Consider the following 17,887-nt stretch of genomic DNA (forward strand, 5'->3'; position numbering starts at 1 on the left):
TGTACCAGATTTGAAGTTGATTGGGCGAAATCCCTAGGACGCGTTCGTTTTGAGTAAAAAAAATAAAATTCAAAATGGCCGACTTCCTGTTGGAATTTCAGCTTCCTGGCAAGAGAAAATTTTGTGCGTCTGGGTATGCTTAACATCTTTACCAATTTTTGTTCAGGTACGACAATGTCATCGACATTCCCTATGGGAATTTTTCAACTTTGTAGGGGGCGCTATTTAGCCATTTCGCGTGGACCGTGTGCGACGACCCAAAAATATCGAATTTCGGGAGTGGCCGGTTGTCCCTGCAAAGTTACACAACTTTTCCAGTTTGGGAGAGGGGCGAAATTGGGCAAAACAGTCGGTCAAGAATAATAAATAATAATAAACAATACAATTTCAATAGGGCCTTCGCTGACTGCTTGCAGTCGCTGCTCGGGCCCTAATAATTTGGGAACCTATAAGTACTATATATGACAGTAAATCCACAAACAATATCCTTAGTAGATATGTGTAATATCAAACTTATATGAGTTGGGCACTCATTAGTGAAACTGAAATCTTGCAAGTGTTGTATTAAAACTTTACAAGATATATGTAAGATGCCACATACATGAAACATACAAATAAAAAAATAACAAATTCTAATAAAATTACAATGAAAATTGCATTAGATGACGAAATGAGTTTTGGGTATTTTTTTTTTTAAACATTTTATGACACTTCCCAAACCCAGGTTTTTAGTTCACTTTCTTCTCTCTCAAATTATTAATTTTTCTAAAATGATCAAATGGGGAATATTTGTTGTTATTTTTAATTTTATGATAAATTATATATAACAAAATAGGCAAAACTCATTTTTCAAGTTCTGTATGCAGCAAATATTCAAAATTGTGTATTCAATATCAAGCAAAATAAAACGAGATTAAAAAGACCCACTCCCTCCTTGCTTGCTGTAGAAAGATTTTAATTTTTCACAAAATTAGCATATGACATTACACAAGTTGCATATTCACTTAAAATTCAGAAAAGTGGCAATGGATTTTTTTTTTCTTTTTACATGACCCAACTGACCCAAGTTGATTAAGATGCAACTTTAAGTTGTTTTTGCCCTTGTGTCCTTTTGGATCTTTGGTCCTTTTTAATTAATACATACAAGTTGATGACATGCATTGCAAAGGTATCAAAGAAGAACAAATGTATTTGTCATTCTGATATGTGCCATTTCATCATAGTTACATTGATTTGTGTTTCTCACCTTAAAGTTAAAGAACTTACAGTTCAGTCACAATACAACTACATTCAATTACAATAGTAATAGCAATTAGTTACTTTCCAGCTCAGCGACCTTAAATTAATAGGTGACCATCTTCACATTTAGTTCACAGTCATTCATTTACAGTAATATGTCTTCAGCAGCCGACATACAATCGGGCTGGACTGTGGACACTGAATATACACACATGGTCCAACTACCTGAGTAGTGTTTATGGCTTTGTGAAAGCCTGTGGGAAAGTGCACCATTGACATATAGCTTAGTGGAGTTTTGATAAGAGAACCTCTGGCTAACTACTGCACTGTGCATTTACCATAGTTCCCTATGGCGTATAAACACTGATCACCCATGTCAACAAAGTGGGAGACTCTAAAAATACTCCCATCCTTCAAAAGCACAATAGAGTTGTTTCTTTGTTTTGTTTTGCTGTAGGTATGACCATGTACAACTTCTCCATTTACAGCAATTCTCTTGTAGTAATTCACCACATAGTTTGTAGGAACCTGTTTCACTGTGTGGAGAGCAGCTTGATCACCAACAGATATTAATCTTAAATTTGGTGGACCAAGGGCAGTCACCTCAGCGAATTTTGCAAACTTCTTGACATGATGCTTTTTGGTTCTCATTTCATTACAGAAATCTTTAACTTCTGCTGATGCATTTGTTAGGAACTGTTTCGCTGAACGGGGAAAAGCCCGGGACAACATCACTTGTTTGCATATTTGTTGTGGTACAGCTTGACTACTTTTTACTTGTTTCAGGAGGTATCCATTGAAAGCTTCAAACATAAAGGCTGAGTGGGCCCACAATGGACCCCAATGCACAACACTCTGGCTTAAATGCAGAAGTGAATGAACATTGAATGTCATGTGCCCTTCCCCATACAGCGCTTGCACACCTCCAACAAAGTATACTAATGCATCATGGGCGTGATTTATCTGCACTGTACTTAATTCAGATCCCAACAGAATGCTTACGCCCTCTATCAGTAATGCCCAATGAGAGTGATACTTCTGTGGAACTATGCCTTTCAGAACTGGCAAGCTATAATACAGAAGCCAGTGTTGCCACTCGTGGGCTTTCCAGAACTTGCGTTCAGTGAGAGATCTTGGTGGTTTTATAGACAAGAGGTGTCTGTCCATGATTGCTGTTTGTGTGCCAATGTACCATGGCCAAGCAACACACAGTGCATATAGTCAGGGACCATCCCATTGATTAGATCAAACTTTGCTAAATCTACAATAGCAGATGGGCCCTTTATGCCCAATATAGTCTTCCCTTCTCTTTCAGCAATTTGTCCTATTTCTACTGTGGTTTTGTGATTTCTGTCATTTGGTTTTTCATGTGTAAAGCCTTGAGTTTCCTTGTCCTTTCCTCGTTTGCACCCCAGGGTGAAGGCAGACTCCACAGCTATATTCAACATTAAATTGCTTAAATGTGACATATTATGCTCATTTCTGCTTCCTGACATGGTTCCCTGATGTCTAAATGGAATGTTAGTGACATGCTTTGGTCGAAAAAGCTTAAGGATTGAGTACAGCAAGGTTCTCGAAACACCAGTTTCACAGCCTTCCTCCAGGCAGCCGGTTTCAATGCCTCTCCCTTTAAATGCTAATGAGCTACTACGTGCACCGCCCAAAGATGTATTTGTGCCGCCCACCTCTCCCTGCCTGCGGAAGACGCGAGGGCGGCATTGTGTGACCATGGCAACGGCTGAGTTTCCGGAAGAAATGGCCGCCGGACAACAAAATGTGGTGCAACCGTATATGTTTGAGTCGGAGTCCGACCCAGAACAAGAAGAGGGTCCCGAAGAAGTTCAGCAGCCAAGAATGAACATAGATGTTTCTCAGTGGTTGGTATTTAACTTTTTTTTTTTTACCTCGACATTACTTCTTACTTGTTACTGCACAGACAAACGAAAGTTTTACGGGCTTAGTAGCCGTCTGCCCCGCGCGGTTACAGATCACAACCCCACTCTCCTGCCTCGAGTGTTTACATAACAAAGCTTAGCCAAACCTCGACTGGCGTTTACTGCTCTTCAGTTGCAGTAACGAATTAGCTAGCAATTGCCGTTACAAGAGAAAACCTTAACCTCGTAATATTATTTACCTTTATGTGGCCAGGTAAGTCAATTGAGAACCTGCTTTTATTTGCAGTGACGACCTGTAATTAGCTAGCAATTTCCAACTGTACTTTTCAATAGGCCACAGTTGCCTCCCCTTACCTCTCTACCAGCAGTATTGTTTTTGAACCGGTTCCAACAGTTTATACACTTTATATAAATATTACAAAAGAAACAACGCGACATGATTGATAGAGTTGTGCTGCCTGCCTGTGTGGTGCTGAGGATTCGTGGAGAGTTCCCTGACGCTGAAGGACAGTATGCTGGGTTCAGACCTGTCCTTGGTTGAACCTTGACACGTAACTGGCTATAATGTCCAGCTTGCCAGGTCTTTCATACTGAGCGGAGAGGTCTTCAGGGATTGCAAGCTTCACCACCTCGTTCACATATGGGGCAGGGTCCTGGAAAACCTTCTCAAAGATCAGGTCCAACAGTGCATCAACGTAGTCTGCAGTGCAATAAACAAAAAATAATGTTTACAAGAATATTGCACTAGAACCAAAAAGCCTTGTGCTGCAGTGTTGTCAAGTGTCTCCTTATTTCTCCTAATTTATACATTCTCCTTATTTATTATTTTGCAAAAAAAAATCCAGATTTAATTTGTGTTTATTTTCAACCTTTTGTGTTATTGCCTGTGTGTCCATGTTTATTTTTTATTTAATAAAAGATTGTAAAACTTACAGAATGTTGGCTCTGCTTTCACAGGCTTTGCAGTGCATTCTCCATGCTTAGATTTGGGGAAGCTGACTCTGAACAGAAGCTCTCCACTTGTAGATGTTGCCTGTGGTCAGTCAGTATTTTCATTGTAATGGAGGGCAGCCAGGTAGAGTCTTGGGTGGAAAAATAGTACTTTAAAAATCATAGTATACACACTAAACTATAATGAACTAAACAGATAGCGATGTTTTATTCACCTGCATAACATTCCAAGGTACGGGAAGACAACATTTTTGGGTGCAGACCGCAGAATGACGCTGTGAAATGCCTCCAGCGATGAGGTCTGATAGTGAGGGCTGTGCTTTTCCACATCTTTCAGAATTCTCTTATTAGTCAATGCCTTTTCGAGCCTGCAGAAAGCTGGTGTTCCTGAAAAACAAAAAAAAAAAAAAAAAAAATATCACCTGAATTCAGGTGGTTTATATATATATATATATATATATATATATATATATATATATATATATATAATATATATATATATATATATATATATATATATATAATATATATATAATATATATATATATATATATATATATATAATATATATATATAATATATATATATAATATATATATATATATATATATATATATAATATATATATATATATATATATATATATATATATATATATATAGATATATATATATATATATATATATATATATATATATATATATAGTTAGATATAGATATATATAGAGAGATATATATAAAAACAAACACATTTTACACATGATTTTGGGTGTGTATCTACCTGCTGTCAACCATTTGCTCTTGTCTTTTGAGGTGCGCTGCGGATGCAAGCACTGAGGGAAAAGAGGATCTTCATGTGTGTGGATGTCTTGGACATGGTTAAGAATGGATGTCCACTTAGCCACTCTCTCTGGCCCTGATGTAGAGGAGGCTGCTGTCCAGTACAAATGGTTCTTGATGCTGCGAAGCCACTTCTTCAGCTTCTCGCAGTCTTTGTTCTGGGCTATCTTGACCAGTTTCTTGGACAGTCCTAATAAAACAATATTTCAGTCACGTTCAGATAAACAGTATATGTTGAAAACAAAATACCATAACCCATGTAACACATTAGTAATTAAGATACTAGGAACATATAGTGTGTGGACCTGCGAGCAAGGGCATTTTATCCTCATTTTCACCCTCCAACATACAAACACAGTAAAAAATATCTTTTTCAATATGCCAGACATCGTAGTACTGTGTCACTTTGGCCTCCCTCAGGAACTTCTGGATCTGAGGGTGACGGTCTGTGACAATGCTGTCCAATGCAACACCACGTGCCTCCAAGAGAGCATGGCTCCTCTTCAGACCTTCTTTCTCCATGTGATAACTTCCACCGACTTTGTTGCTCTGATCAGAACACAAAAATAGAACATAAGTCTCTATTAAACAAAATGATTTTGAAAAGCACTCTTTAAACACAGATTAGTTAACCTGAATACAGATCACACCTTTGAACTCACCTGAACCAGCTATATGTCAACAATAGTGTTGCTCCTCAGGTCCATCATTGAGTAACTGCCAAACTTGGCAGAGTGGCCTTCAAATATAAATGTTACATTTTACATATCACTTTGTTGTACTTCATAGTAACCACATTTCTAAACAAAAAAATTAGAGTACAATGTATCAGAGAATCTTGTATACCTGGAGAGTCAGCCTTTAAGTCGCCACCTAGGATAACACTCTCCTGCTGACTGAGCTGCTCCATCATGCCATCCTGCACAGTCTTCCAAGTGTGTATGATGGCAGGCTCTATGCATGACGGCGAAAAGTGTCATACTGAAACATCTTCAGCTGCATTGCCCGGAAGATCTGAGGACAGACAGACAAGATGTGTCAAATACTACTCTATAAAACATTTAGCAATATGATATGCAAAAATAATTAAATTACATAATAAAGTCTTATTCCATTACCTTTTCAAGTTTAAAGAAAGATGCTCCTGTGGTGTATACTGCAGCTGAGAGCTGGAGGTTTCCTGCTGGTATGCTTCCCAGAATTGGCTGGCTGTTCCAGTTTCTGAAGAACTGACAATGTGGGCATGTCTGTTCTACAGAGAGGAAAGTGCCTATCCTTCTTGTCTGAACGTCTGAAACACGCTGACAGACAGGGCACATCTCAAACAGCTCCATCAGACACTTTTCATAGACAATATATGTTGGTGTCTTATGAACAGGGCAGGAAGGCTCCAGTCTAGTAGGAAACAAAAATTGCAAAGATAAATTAGTAACTCCCATACTACTTGAGAGAAATAATGTAAAAAAAAAAAATATAAGAGATTTTATTTGTTATTTACTCACGTCACATCTACTGACTCAGACAAAACTGTGACAGATTCCTCAGGATTATACGTAGAATCCTTGGGGTCGGGAATGTCCATGAATGAACTGCCCTCCAATGGATCCTCTTCTTCCTCCTCCTCCAGTTCCAAGCGAGCCCTTTTGCATGGTCTCTTGATTGGGGTTGATGATAGGAAGTTGAGAAGGGAATGTTTGAGGTGCCAACTCCAACATCAGCACAGGACACTGATTTCTGTGTGCCTTTGATAGATAAAAACAGAATTTTCATTAGCCAATCCATATTCATAACAAAGTAAAACAAAAATTACACATTAGAGTAACATAGTGACTAACATTACATCATATGCTTTTGTTCAACAAACCTGAGCTTCTGAAGTGAGGCCGGAGAGTTCTCATGGACAGCTGTGTGCCAACCGTGCATTTCACTGGTTGGTCTGTCTGGCAGGCAACATGATGCACCACTGGCTGCTGTACAAATGTGCTTTGCTAAACACAAAAGGAAGGAATATGTTATGTGTCTGTTTTCTCATGTTACATGAAACAAAGCTATGTATACAGAATTGATGATTGAAAAAATACAGCGACTGAGGGTCAGACACGTTTAATCAAACAGCAGCCCGAACACGTATCAGGTATGTTTTGACCAGAGAAAACCTGAACAAAGAGGCAGATCTGAGGACAGCTACGTCTTCTCTTCCCGTTTTCAACATCTGTTGTAGCTACGGTGACCACAGACGCATTCGGCTGACGGTCGCCAGTTAACATAGCCCCGTGTTAATCCGAAACACCTGTTAGCGTTAGCTCATGTGCTAAACAGCCAAAATAACACAAACAACACTGTTTTTAAAAAAATACTTACAGTTACTTCTTCTGTGGCGTTGACACGGACAGTGGGTATCGATCCATCTTTGAGGAACAATCTCGTTGCCAGTCCAGCCTGATACTGACCCTGGTTGCTGAAACAGTCCAGTGTGAAGTGATTGGCACAGACAACAACGCTTTTGCTCAGTGAAGCTGGGACGTTTCCCTGAAAAATAATATTTAGCCACTTCGCTCTGATATCCTCTTTGGTAGGGAGGCGATGTAGGGAAACATGAGTGTCCGTACATCCGACGACAGAGCAGGAGTGCTTGGCTTTCGGGTTGTACATGCCAGCAGTCAGGCTGTCGCATACAAGTGAAGCGAGAAAATGGCGGATCCTCCTTCAGGTAGCCGGCGTAATATGGGAGGAGATATCCAGCGTGAGGGCTGGAGCATTCAAATCACCCGCACTCTTACGTAAGTGTGCGGGTGAAATCCAAATGGCTCTCTTAGAGACACATTTCCTGACTCCGCCTGTTTACAAAACATTGACGTAGAGGTTGTAAATCACTCTTAAGGGGTCGGGAGGCACTCCGGATATGCATTTATACATAGTAAAGCAAGGAAAAAGTGGGTTTTGCATAATATGTCCCCTTTAAAATTCTGTAGTAAAGGCCTTGCTACTGCATCACACACACACAGCACAATGGATGCACCTTCACGTGTCTCCATGACTGATCAATAGGATGATGCCACTTAAAACCAGTTTGTGAAAGATTGGCACATTCCTCCACAAATGGTTTGAAGAAACAGGTCATGTCTGGCTTTTTGGAACCGAACCACAAAGCACATAAAAGTACATGCTTATCTCTACTCTCAGGGGGTATCTCATTAACACAGTATTGGCCAAATACTAAATTTAGAGGACTGAAAGACTGGTACACCATCACAATTAAATGTTAAGGGACAGGAAATCCTCTTCACTGTTTGACTGCAAGGCCTGATATAAGGTGCCATCACATATATCATTTATTACTTGTCTACTACTGTCATCAGCAGGAAAACAGAGATCATGCATACCCTGATTCTCAAGAATATCTTTCAGTTGGTCCTTTAATGGAATACTGATAAAGAACTGTCCTTCCTGTAAACTGGCTTTTACTGTTATGGATGACGAACATGACACGCATGTACAGTCGTGGTCAGAAGCAAAAACTATTCCAGACAGCTTTAACACAATTTGCCACCCAATTTGAATGAAGACATATATGTGGTTATTCAATAATAGTGTCTTCATTATTCTGCCAATGGGGCAGATCTGAATTTTTGACCTCAGATAGATATTTAGTTGATTTCCCCAAATGACCTCAGATTCTTGTGGTTCACAAGTTTACATACACCCACTTGTCTGGCCTATTTAACAGTAAATTAGTTGAAATCAGGTTGTGCAGTCATTCATGGAATCATCCCTTTAGTCTGGTGTTCATTCATGTTGTGTAAAAGTCAAAATTAGAAATTAGAAAGTAGAAATTATGGGGTATAAAAGCAGGTTGACTTTACACACACTGCGTTTTGACTCAAGACTTGCAATGGGAAAGTCAAAAGAATACAGCCTTGACATCAGGGAACGAATTGTTGCCTTGCATAAGTCAGGCTCGTCTCTTGGGACCATTTCAAGGCAGCTTGATGTACCAAGGGCATCTGTTCAGACAATTGTCCACAAATATAAGCACCTTGGGAGAATAGCCGTAATGCCAAGGTCTGGAAGGAAATGGAAATTAACATCTAGAGATGAAAAGCTTTTGGTCAGAAAGGTGAAAATTAACCCCAGGACCACCAAGAAAGCCATCTGCAATGAATTGGCTGCCTCAGGAACAAATGTCTCAGTGTCCACGGTCAAGAGAGTGAGACATGGGCTAAGAGGGTACCGGGCCAGAAAGAAGCCATTACTCAAAGAGAGACACAGAAAAGCTCGGCTTAAGTTTGCAAAAGAGTACCAGCATAAGGTTAAAGCCTTCTGGAAGAGTGTCATGTGTTCGGACGAGACGAAAATTGAACTGTTAGGGCATAATGATCAGCAATACGTTTTCCGGCAAAAGGGTGAAGCCTTTAACCCCAACAATACCATTCCGACGGTCAAGCAAGGTGGAGGAAGTCTCATGTTGTGGGGTTGCTTTGCAGTGTCAGGTACTGGGGAACTCCAGAAGATCAATGGAATCATAAGAAAAGATCAATACTTGGAAATATTGCAAGGAAACCTCAAAAAGTCAGCCAGATCTCTGCAGCTTGGTTGAAATTGGATCTTTCAACAGGACAATGATCCAAAACATACAGCAAAATTAGTTTCAAAATGGTTTCAGAAAGTACTGGAGTGGCCTTCACAAAACCCTGACCTCAATCCGATCGACAATATGCGGCGTGAACTGAAGAAACGAGTCCGTAAGAGAAGACCGACAAATATGACCGAGTTGTACCAAATCTGCCAGGAAGAGTGGTCAAAAATTCCAAAGGATTACTGTGAGAAGCTCATTGATGGCTATCCGAAGCAACTTGCTGAAGTTATAAAAGTTAATGGAAATGCTACCAAGTACTAAGCCCTGAAGACAAAGGTGTATGTAAACTTATGACCCAGTAAAAAAGCAGTGTTCTGCAAAGAAATATCAATAAATCTCAAATTATTAGGAATTTTTGCCTTTTCTTTTTATTTCACAAAAGCATTAATCCTGGGGCTTCCTGGATGCTAGTTTATTCATGATTCAATTATGTAACTTGAACTTAGCATGAGATTTAGTGTAGGAACATGAACTGTATGTAAACTTCTGACCACAACTGTAAGTGTTTCTTCTTGTGACTGTGAAGTGCCAAGGTACTTAGTACATACGCTGCAGTAATGATGGTGTTCAAATTGATCTACAATACCAGCTAATGATTTCTCCAAAAAATACTTGCTTGCTGGAACTGCACTTGTCCCAGCAGAATGTAACTTTAAAAGTTTCAGCAGGTCTTCCATCAATACACTTGTAGTGTTGTGTCTCAATGCAAAGGAGAGAATCGAGATGCAACTTTGCTCCTCCGTTAGTCCATGGGTGTTGACATCATCTATTGCTTGAGGTACATTGTCCTAAAATTACAGAAAAAGAAGCGTTGTATTAAAACTTATCAGGTTCTGGGTTTTTATTTTTCCACTACATAACCTTGTTTTGGTGTACAGCACAGCAAAATTAAATGGAATTCACAACACACAAAGAATCAAAAAAGAGGAAGGACAGAGTGTCTGTACACTTACATGAACTGCGGAAATGAATGTGTGAATGTTGTCATTGCATTGGTTGTCTTGTGATAATTAAATGTCATACCAAATTATGTGATAAACTTTATAAATGTGTGCACCTTAGTTTTGTCTCACCTGTGGCAAGGTGAAAGGTTCTGCTCTCTGCTCTTCTCTTTGGCTGGCATCTTCATCACCTTCCTGAGAAGAACACAAGACCACTATTCACCAAAAACATAAGATAAAGAGGGAGAGAGATGGGGTGGGGGCAGAGACAGAGATAGTAGCTGTAGTTTAGGAGTGTGTGTGTATGTGTGTGTGTGTGTGTGTGTGTGTGTGTGTGTGTGTGTGTGTGTTTGTGTGTGTGTGTGTGTGTGTGTGAGAGAGAGAGAGAAGATTGTAAAATACTGTAGTTTTGTCTCACCTGTGTTAATGTGAACAGTTCTGCTCTCTGCTCTTCTCTTTGGCTGGCATCGTCATCAACTTCCTAAAAGGAACACAAGTCCATTATTCATAGAAAATATAAGATAAAGAGGGAGAGAGATGGGGTATGGGAGGAGACAGAGATAGTAGTTTAAGAGTAGTAGTTTAAGAGAGAGTGTGTGTGTATGTGTGTGTGAGAGAGAGAGAGAGGGACAGGAGAGAAGATTGTATAATACTGTAGTTTTGTCTCACCTGTGTTATTGTGAAAGGTTCTGCTCTCTGCTCTTTGCTTTGGCTGGCATCTTCATCAATTTCCTAAAAGTAACACAAGTCCATTATTCATCAAAAATATAAGATAAAGAGGGAGAGAGATGGGGTATGGGAGGAGATAGAGATAGTAGTTTAAGAGTAGTAGTTTAAGCGAGTGTATGTGTGCGAGAGAGGGACAGAGAGAGAAGATTGTATAATACTGTAGTTTTGTCTCACCTGTGTTAATGTGAATGGTTCTGCTCTCTGCTCTTTGCTTTGGCTGGCATCTTCATCAATTTCCTAAAAGGAACAGAAGTCCATTATTCATTGTTGTTGAAACGTTCATACCAGTAAAGCCTTTTGAATTGAACTGAATTCACTTCACGAGGTGAATAGAGCTGACTAACAGTAGTAACTGTAAATGCTGTAACGTTACCGATCGTTTCAACATGATGTTACATCAGCCTTAAGGTCTTTAAACACCAGGTACGTTAAGAATAAACAACATGAAAAACACCTGTGCCAATTGTGTATGGAAGTAATTCTGTGCCATCAGAGTTTGAATATGAATTTCTAACACTGAATTTTTTCTCCATCAAAATAAGAAATTGAATTTTAAAAAACATCAAATTTCTGGCACTGATTTTTTTTTTCGCCTATGATTTTTTTTTTCCAATGTTGAAATAAATTCAGTGTAAAAAAATTTGATGTCTCAAAATATTCAGTTTTTAAAAATTCGACATGTAAAAAAATTCAACATGTCAAAAAATTTGGTATAAAAAAATTCAATCTAAAAAAAAAATTTGGTGTAAAAAAATTCAATCTAAAAAAAAAAATTCAGTTTCAAAAGATTCAGTTTCAGAAAATTCAATGTCTCAAAAAATTCAATGTAAAAAAATTCAGTTTCAAAAAATTCAGTTTCACCATCCGGGTAACCAAGGAGAAGCAATCCATCCCTGTCGCAATTCATCCAACGTCCAGCCAATCAGGTTACGCTCCACTGGTCATGTGACACGGACGCAGGTCGGAGAGGTCAGCCATGTCCATGCCGATCAACAGCGGTGATGGCGCCTCGGTGAGTCTGTTCGGTGTTACTGTTAATTGAGTAATAGATATTACTTGACACGTTGTACATTAACCGGATTTAATGAACAATATCTACACTAAACTTTTTATGAGGTGGCGTTCGTGAAAACTGCGTTAGTAACTAGCTAACGGTATGTGAGCATACTTTTCAGTTTTGGGGCAGCGAAGTTGACGGTACATTAAACCGTGACAGTGTTAACTGGTGGCAGCATATCGTGATTGCTGTAAGTTAGTGATGGCAGCTATTGACAAATAGCTGTTGATAATGTAGCTAGCCTACTCTCCCTACTTTACCTGTAAATGACCCAGCCTGCCCACCAGAAGCTGCATTTATCAGCTCTTCTTTGACTAAACCGACCCGAACCGTGGGTGTTGATACTCGGACCCGACGTCTAGGACCAGCCCGGTCGGGTTTGATCTGGTGCTCGGCCCGTTAAGAACTCTATGCTGTGACGTGGGGCCGCTCCGGTAGCTCACCTGATAGAGCCGGTATTACCAGGGCTTCCTGCAGTGGCCCACAGTCGAGTTCGTTCTCACTTAACGGGACAAATTTGTTATGTTGATTTTTTTTAAATACAGAAGTTTTTCTGCTGCATTAGGATTTCATTCCAGAGGTTTTTATTTTACGTTTGTACTGTTGACAGTTGAATAGAGATTACGTTAGGCATAATCAAGCATGTTTAATAAGCTGAATTTGTGTCTGTCCCTATAGAGAGATATTATTAAGTCCAGTGACACTTAGCTGCTTAAAACATAATCTTTGTGCTGCTGGTTTGTAATACCCTTCTTACTTTTTCTGTGTTGTTTGTCATGACAGGGCAGTCATGGTGATAATATTTTGCAATCAGCCCGCCACTTATTACATTTACTCAGTTCGTCTGGTCAACAAGGTGCTGCCAGTGGTGACGTCACAAATCAACATATGAGGTTTAGTATTACACTTTAATTCATGTACATATGGCTTATTTTACTTGTACATTGCAGATGTATTCATGATCAATAAATATTCTTTGATACAATCCTGCAGAGAACAGAGACGGACAGAATCAGTTCAAATGGAAATGACCAGGTAAAGTTTGTTATTTTAATGTATAACATTAGTCTTTCACTTAAATCTAATGTTAAATTAATTATGAAATGAAAAAAATCATAGTAGGATTTGATGATAATAATAAATAATCTTCTAATGTAATCACAAAACAGATGAGGCTGTAGTTCATGTTTTATTTATTTTTTTATTTTCTGTAGGTCCTTTCCAGGTATTTTCACCAGGGGGAGAGGGAAGAGGCGCTTTCCTGCAGCAAGTCCTGTTCCTGCCAAGAGGCCTAAACCATTGGATGTGGCTTTATATTTGTTGCCAAAGCGATGTGAAAAAACCCCAAAAGAGCAGGAGCAAATAGTCCATATGCATGCGGGACTGGGCTGTAGAACTGCTCATCTAGATGAAAGCATAACACATGAAGAGGTAATACCATGCAATTAGTTATATAGGCTAGTTGCACTGAAGGCTGTGAAGTTACAATTATTTGCCAGTTTGGCATGCAGTGTCATTGATGCTATTTATGATTTGACTGACAAGTTTTGACACTCTTTTTGGGCAAGATTACACTTGTATCCATTTTTTCCTTACAGCTATGTGATGCCCTCAAAGTTTTATTCCCAAAATTGGGGACAATTACTGGTGGGTGGCTGTTATACAAATCTTCAGGTGGGCCAACACAAGTTTGTGTGTTAGTGTTGCTCTGTCATAAAACAAACAAGAAACTTTAAATAAATTCCTCAAAGTAATCTCTGTACATTTATTATTAAGCATATCTATGTTAAATTTTTGTTTTATTTTATTATTATTATTATGCTGCAAATCAGCCACTGTAAACTAATAATTATATTTGTAACAGTTAAGTGAAAAAAAACAAAAAACAAAAAAATGGATTTTGATTTAGGTGACTTCTTCAGCCTGGTCTTTTGTTAGACAAGAAGTCTAGTTGCTGAATTGTTGAAAGTTTGCCATGTAATTTTCCTCTCCTGTTTTCTATAGGTGGATGGGGTAGCCGACAACTCTCTCTTGTGGCTCCTGATGATACTGGCTATACAGGCATGATGCTGAAGTCTCGTGGGGCTAAAAACCTGTTCATAGCCCCAATTCAAGAAGAACTCAGTACAAATCCCCTACCACTAACTGATGAAGCATTCAGTAACATGCCAAAAGCCACATGTCAGAAGTGTGGAGTTGCAGTTCCCCTTCCACTCCTGACAGAACACATCAAGTCTTGTGATGTCATGGATGTTGGCAGTGACAATAACCTGGCTAATGTGGAAACCAGTGCACTTGAAGAGAGAAAATGTAAGAATTCTTATTATTCACTTTTTGTGAGTATGTTGTATGGTATTAACAACAGAAACATTTTTTTGAAAATAACACTGTTCTTACCTGGAACTTCTCAACAGCAGATATGCAGGAATGTCCTGTCTGCACAAATATGTTTCCTACTGACTTCATTGAGGTACATGCTTCCTCATGTGTGGAAAGGTATCTATTTACTTTTTATTGTCAATGTCTTTTTCTCTTTTCTGTCTTTGTTTTACATGCTGTGCAGTTGTAACACAAATAATTTTATGAGAGTAGGGCAGGAAAAGACGTGACGCATGAAAGCATTGTAGTTGAGGAAGAGCAAGCAGCAATGCCTGGACCATCTGGAAGTTCTGCAGCTGTTACAGATGGTAGGTGCTGCTCAGGTTTAGTAGTGGCATAGGAAAGTTAAGGAGGATACAATGTGATATTTGAATGTTAAATTATTTTTTGCTATCTTGACAGCAAGCATTAATAATGAAACAACCACATTTCCATTTTTTTCATATTAGGCTGGTTAACCATCAGTGACCCCACCAAGGCCATATCTCAGTGTGCTGGCAGTTCTCTACGTATTCATGAAACAGAGAGTCCCTTACTTCTCAGCATGGACATCAGAAAAAGCCCTGCTGAGCAGGACATGGCACTAATCTCCTTCTACAAGCGACCTAATGTGGAATGGGGACGACCCCTGGATTGCAAACTTGAAGGTAGCTCCAATTAGAAGTTCCAGTTGTTCGAAACTAACTAAAGTATTTACTCTTGTCTCTTGTCTTTATTCTGTCAAACCTTACATTGTGTTACAGGAGATACTGCAATTGGACAGGGTGTAACTCGATTTTTTTTGTCAACATGCATGGAGGTCAGGGTTTTGCATACATTTTGGTATGTATATAATAGCATCCTTCCAAATGCAATGTTTATTTTAAGCTGTATGTATATGTGTATGTGTGTATATATATATATATATATATATATATATATATATATATATATATATATATATATATATACATATATATATATATATATATATATATATATATATATATATATGTATATGTATGTATGTATGTATATGTACATATATGACACCATATTATTTAATATGTCCATATACGTTTGTGGTATTTTAATCGGTTTGGTTTATCCTGAAAGTTGAAAGGGTTCTTCTAAATGTATAATGCCTGTATTGATGATACCAAGGGTCTCCAGTCCATCACAAAACTAAAATGCATTTTCTGACAACCATTCACTCTCACATTCATACCTAGTGGAAATAGCAATGTTAACCTGCATGTCTTTGTACTCTGTAAGGATGTCTATTACTTTTTATTGTTGTTCTTAATTCATGTTTTTAATGTCTTAACAGCAAATTCAAATCTTACACGGCTTTTTGAAGGGGAGCCTGGCCATTTAGTCCCCTCAGCCTCTCACTTTCTTGTGGAAAGTGACATGTTCATGGTGGCGGGGAGAATGATAGGCCACTCCTTTCTTCATAGAGGACCATGCCTGCAGGGACTCAGCCCTGCTGTTGTACATGTTCTGCTTGGTGGGAGTCCTGAAACTGCCACCATTACACTGGAGGACTGTCCAGACCTGGACATCAGAGAAACAATCAGGCTTGTATGTTTGATTAAAAAATGTTTTTTTTCAGTAATATGTTGCACAATGGGGTACCACTTTATTGTGTATCCATTGTCCTTGATAAGTGATGTTATAGCTTATTGTCTTGAAGCTTGAAGGGGGATCCATACTGTCCGATAAGGATAAACAAAGTGTCCAGGACTTGGCTTATGCGTGGGACCTCCATTTTCTAACTGAGAACAACAGGAGGTGGCTTTTTGAGAAGATGTTGATCCATGCTGTGAGTGAAAGTTTGAAAAATGTCTGTCCAAACATAAGTCACAATTCATGTTTTTTTTTTTTTTTTTATCCTGTGAGTGATGTTTTGGTTATAAATGCACATTGCTAAGTTTCTAAAAAAAATGTCGGGCAAAATTAAAATGCTGCACTTTTTCCTGATTTCTATTCTCACTGTTATTACTATTAATAGGTAATAGGACGTGTCACAAGGCAAATTAAGCAGCTGAGACGAGGTCTTAAAGAAACCCCAATGTGGACACTGATGACCCAGAGACCTGACACAGTGGCCTTGCTTTTTCCTAAAGACGTGGCAGGGAATTTCGGCGCTGAGGTTAATTTTAATTACTCTGATCTTTTACAGTTATATTTATAGCAAATATTATGGTTCATACCTGGTTGGCAGATATTACTGTCCGTTTTCAACCTTGTTCTTCTTATTTATGTCTTCCTACATACATAACCCATGATGTCAATTGTGGGTTATGTATCAAAGAGTATGCATTTAAAAATCAAAAATGATCAAAGTCTTTCTCATGCTATTTTTTCAATGCAGGTGCTTCTTCAGCGAATCACATGGCCTCGTGAGGATGACAGCGATGATGAAGATTGTTCCACTGAAACCAAGTGCCGCATGTCAGGCTATCTACGACAGTTCATAACTAATGGTAGGTTCACTTGTCTTAAGGGTTTGGCTAATCTTCTATTCAGTCTAAGCTGTTTGTGCCATAGTTGGCTATTTATTCTGATGACTAATCATCATCCATTTGAATCTACTCCATAGCAACACCAACTGAATTGGCCAACCTGGTCAAATTCTGGACTGGATGGGAGGTCTTACCACAGAGTCTCTCTGTTGAAGTCATCGAGGGCAGATACCCCACAGCCTCCACCTGTTTTGAGACCTTGTGCATCCCAGGACATTACAAGGATTACACATCTTTTAAACATGACATCCTGGCCTGTATTTGCACTTGCCATACAGGATTTGGTCTTGTGTGAGGAGCCCACTTCTTGTTGGCTGAACTGTTATATTTGTAGAACTGTAACTCGAATGGTAACCCACAGATGCTGTTCTTACTCTGGTTTGACACACCTTAAGTTGTTTTAAAATATTGAAGTTGTTAAAAGGTGGGCTTACACTGATTTTATTTTCACATTGTTACAGAGCTGAAAGTTCTTTGCATTGTCACAAAACATCTGTGAAGCTCAGCTTTCATAGAAAAATGTGGTATGTTTTAGGTTTTGCTATGAGTGGCAGTTTCCTTGTAAATGATATCTGCACTCAAATAAACCATTAATGGAGTTTAAAGTGGACTCAACTGTATTTTTCACTGATAACTGAAGGGAATGAAAGTCTGCTAAAACATCAACACAAAACTGTCTTGTCACTGTCACAAAAAGTCTTTCTGATCAGTTT

At 38.8% G+C, this 17,887-nt stretch overlaps 2 protein-coding genes and 2 long non-coding RNA genes across 6 annotated transcripts; 1 reads left to right on the forward strand and 3 right to left on the reverse strand.

Moving 5' to 3' along the window:
* Positions 1-3,129: 3,129 nt before the first annotated feature.
* LOC119025644 lies at positions 3,130-5,890 on the reverse strand. 2 transcript variants are annotated; one of them, XR_005076880.1, is made up of 6 exons: positions 5,772-5,890; positions 5,588-5,664; positions 4,867-5,474; positions 4,301-4,472; positions 4,068-4,216; positions 3,130-3,834 (listed from the first exon to the last, which is right to left on the reverse strand). It is a non-coding gene; the product is annotated as an uncharacterized LOC119025644 (long non-coding RNA). The 2 variants fall into 2 exon arrangements; XR_005076881.1 differs by having other exon boundaries at positions 4,301-4,507.
* LOC119025645 lies at positions 5,883-7,753 on the reverse strand. The gene is made up of 5 exons (XR_005076882.1): positions 7,287-7,753; positions 6,790-6,913; positions 6,428-6,667; positions 6,044-6,320; positions 5,883-5,939 (listed from the first exon to the last, which is right to left on the reverse strand). It is a non-coding gene; the product is annotated as an uncharacterized LOC119025645 (long non-coding RNA).
* An 850-nt stretch (positions 7,754-8,603) lies between these two features.
* LOC119026379 lies at positions 8,604-12,179 on the reverse strand. Its single transcript, XM_037110724.1, has 6 exons — positions 12,093-12,179; positions 11,406-11,468; positions 11,172-11,234; positions 10,921-10,983; positions 10,635-10,697; positions 8,604-10,349 (listed from the first exon to the last, which is right to left on the reverse strand). Exons 1-6 carry the CDS (start codon positions 12,120-12,122, stop codon positions 9,978-9,980), a joined length of 654 nt encoding a protein of 217 aa, XP_036966619.1. The 5' UTR covers positions 12,123-12,179; the 3' UTR covers positions 8,604-9,977.
* LOC119026377 lies at positions 12,139-17,779 on the forward strand. 2 transcript variants are annotated; one of them, XM_037110719.1, is made up of 15 exons: positions 12,139-12,243; positions 13,072-13,181; positions 13,282-13,323; positions 13,503-13,719; positions 13,887-13,962; positions 14,293-14,598; positions 14,703-14,784; positions 14,881-14,975; positions 15,117-15,314; positions 15,411-15,489; positions 15,977-16,230; positions 16,343-16,471; positions 16,661-16,801; positions 17,024-17,135; positions 17,252-17,779. In XM_037110719.1, the coding sequence occupies exons 1-11, from the start codon at positions 12,208-12,210 to the stop codon at positions 16,002-16,004; spliced, it is 1,269 nt and encodes a 422-aa protein (XP_036966614.1). In that variant the 5' UTR covers positions 12,139-12,207; the 3' UTR covers positions 16,005-16,230; positions 16,343-16,471; positions 16,661-16,801; positions 17,024-17,135; positions 17,252-17,779. The 2 variants fall into 2 exon arrangements, with proteins under 2 accessions (XP_036966614.1, XP_036966615.1); XM_037110720.1 differs by having other exon boundaries at positions 14,706-14,784.
* Positions 17,780-17,887: the final 108 nt, after the last annotated feature.

Source organism: Acanthopagrus latus, chromosome 9 (genome assembly GCF_904848185.1).
Source record: "Acanthopagrus latus isolate v.2019 chromosome 9, fAcaLat1.1, whole genome shotgun sequence".
Taxonomy (NCBI): Eukaryota; Metazoa; Chordata; class Actinopteri; order Spariformes; family Sparidae; genus Acanthopagrus; species Acanthopagrus latus.

What these genes read in the sequence shown, in the direction of transcription:
- LOC119026377 (XM_037110719.1), top strand. Translation starts at nt 12,208, where the DNA reads ATGTCCATGCCGATCAACAGCGGTGATGGCGCCTCG. An exon ending in ACAGCGGTGATGGCGCCTCG is followed by an intron (nt 12,244 to 13,071) that starts GTGAGTCTGTTC and finishes TTGTCATGACAG; the next exon opens with GGCAGTCATGGTGATAATAT. An exon ending in TTCTGCAGCTGTTACAGATG is followed by an intron (nt 14,976 to 15,116) that starts GTAGGTGCTGCT and finishes TTTTCATATTAG; the next exon opens with GCTGGTTAACCATCAGTGAC.
- LOC119026379 (XM_037110724.1), bottom strand. Translation starts at nt 12,122, where the DNA reads ATGGATTGCTTCTCCTTGGTTACCCGGATG. An exon ending in TCTCCTTGGTTACCCGGATG is followed by an intron (nt 11,469 to 12,092) that starts GTGAAACTGAAT and finishes TGTTCCTTTTAG; the next exon opens with GAAATTGATGAAGATGCCAG. An exon ending in AACCTTTCACCTTGCCACAG is followed by an intron (nt 10,350 to 10,634) that starts GTGAGACAAAAC and finishes CTGTAATTTTAG; the next exon opens with GACAATGTACCTCAAGCAAT.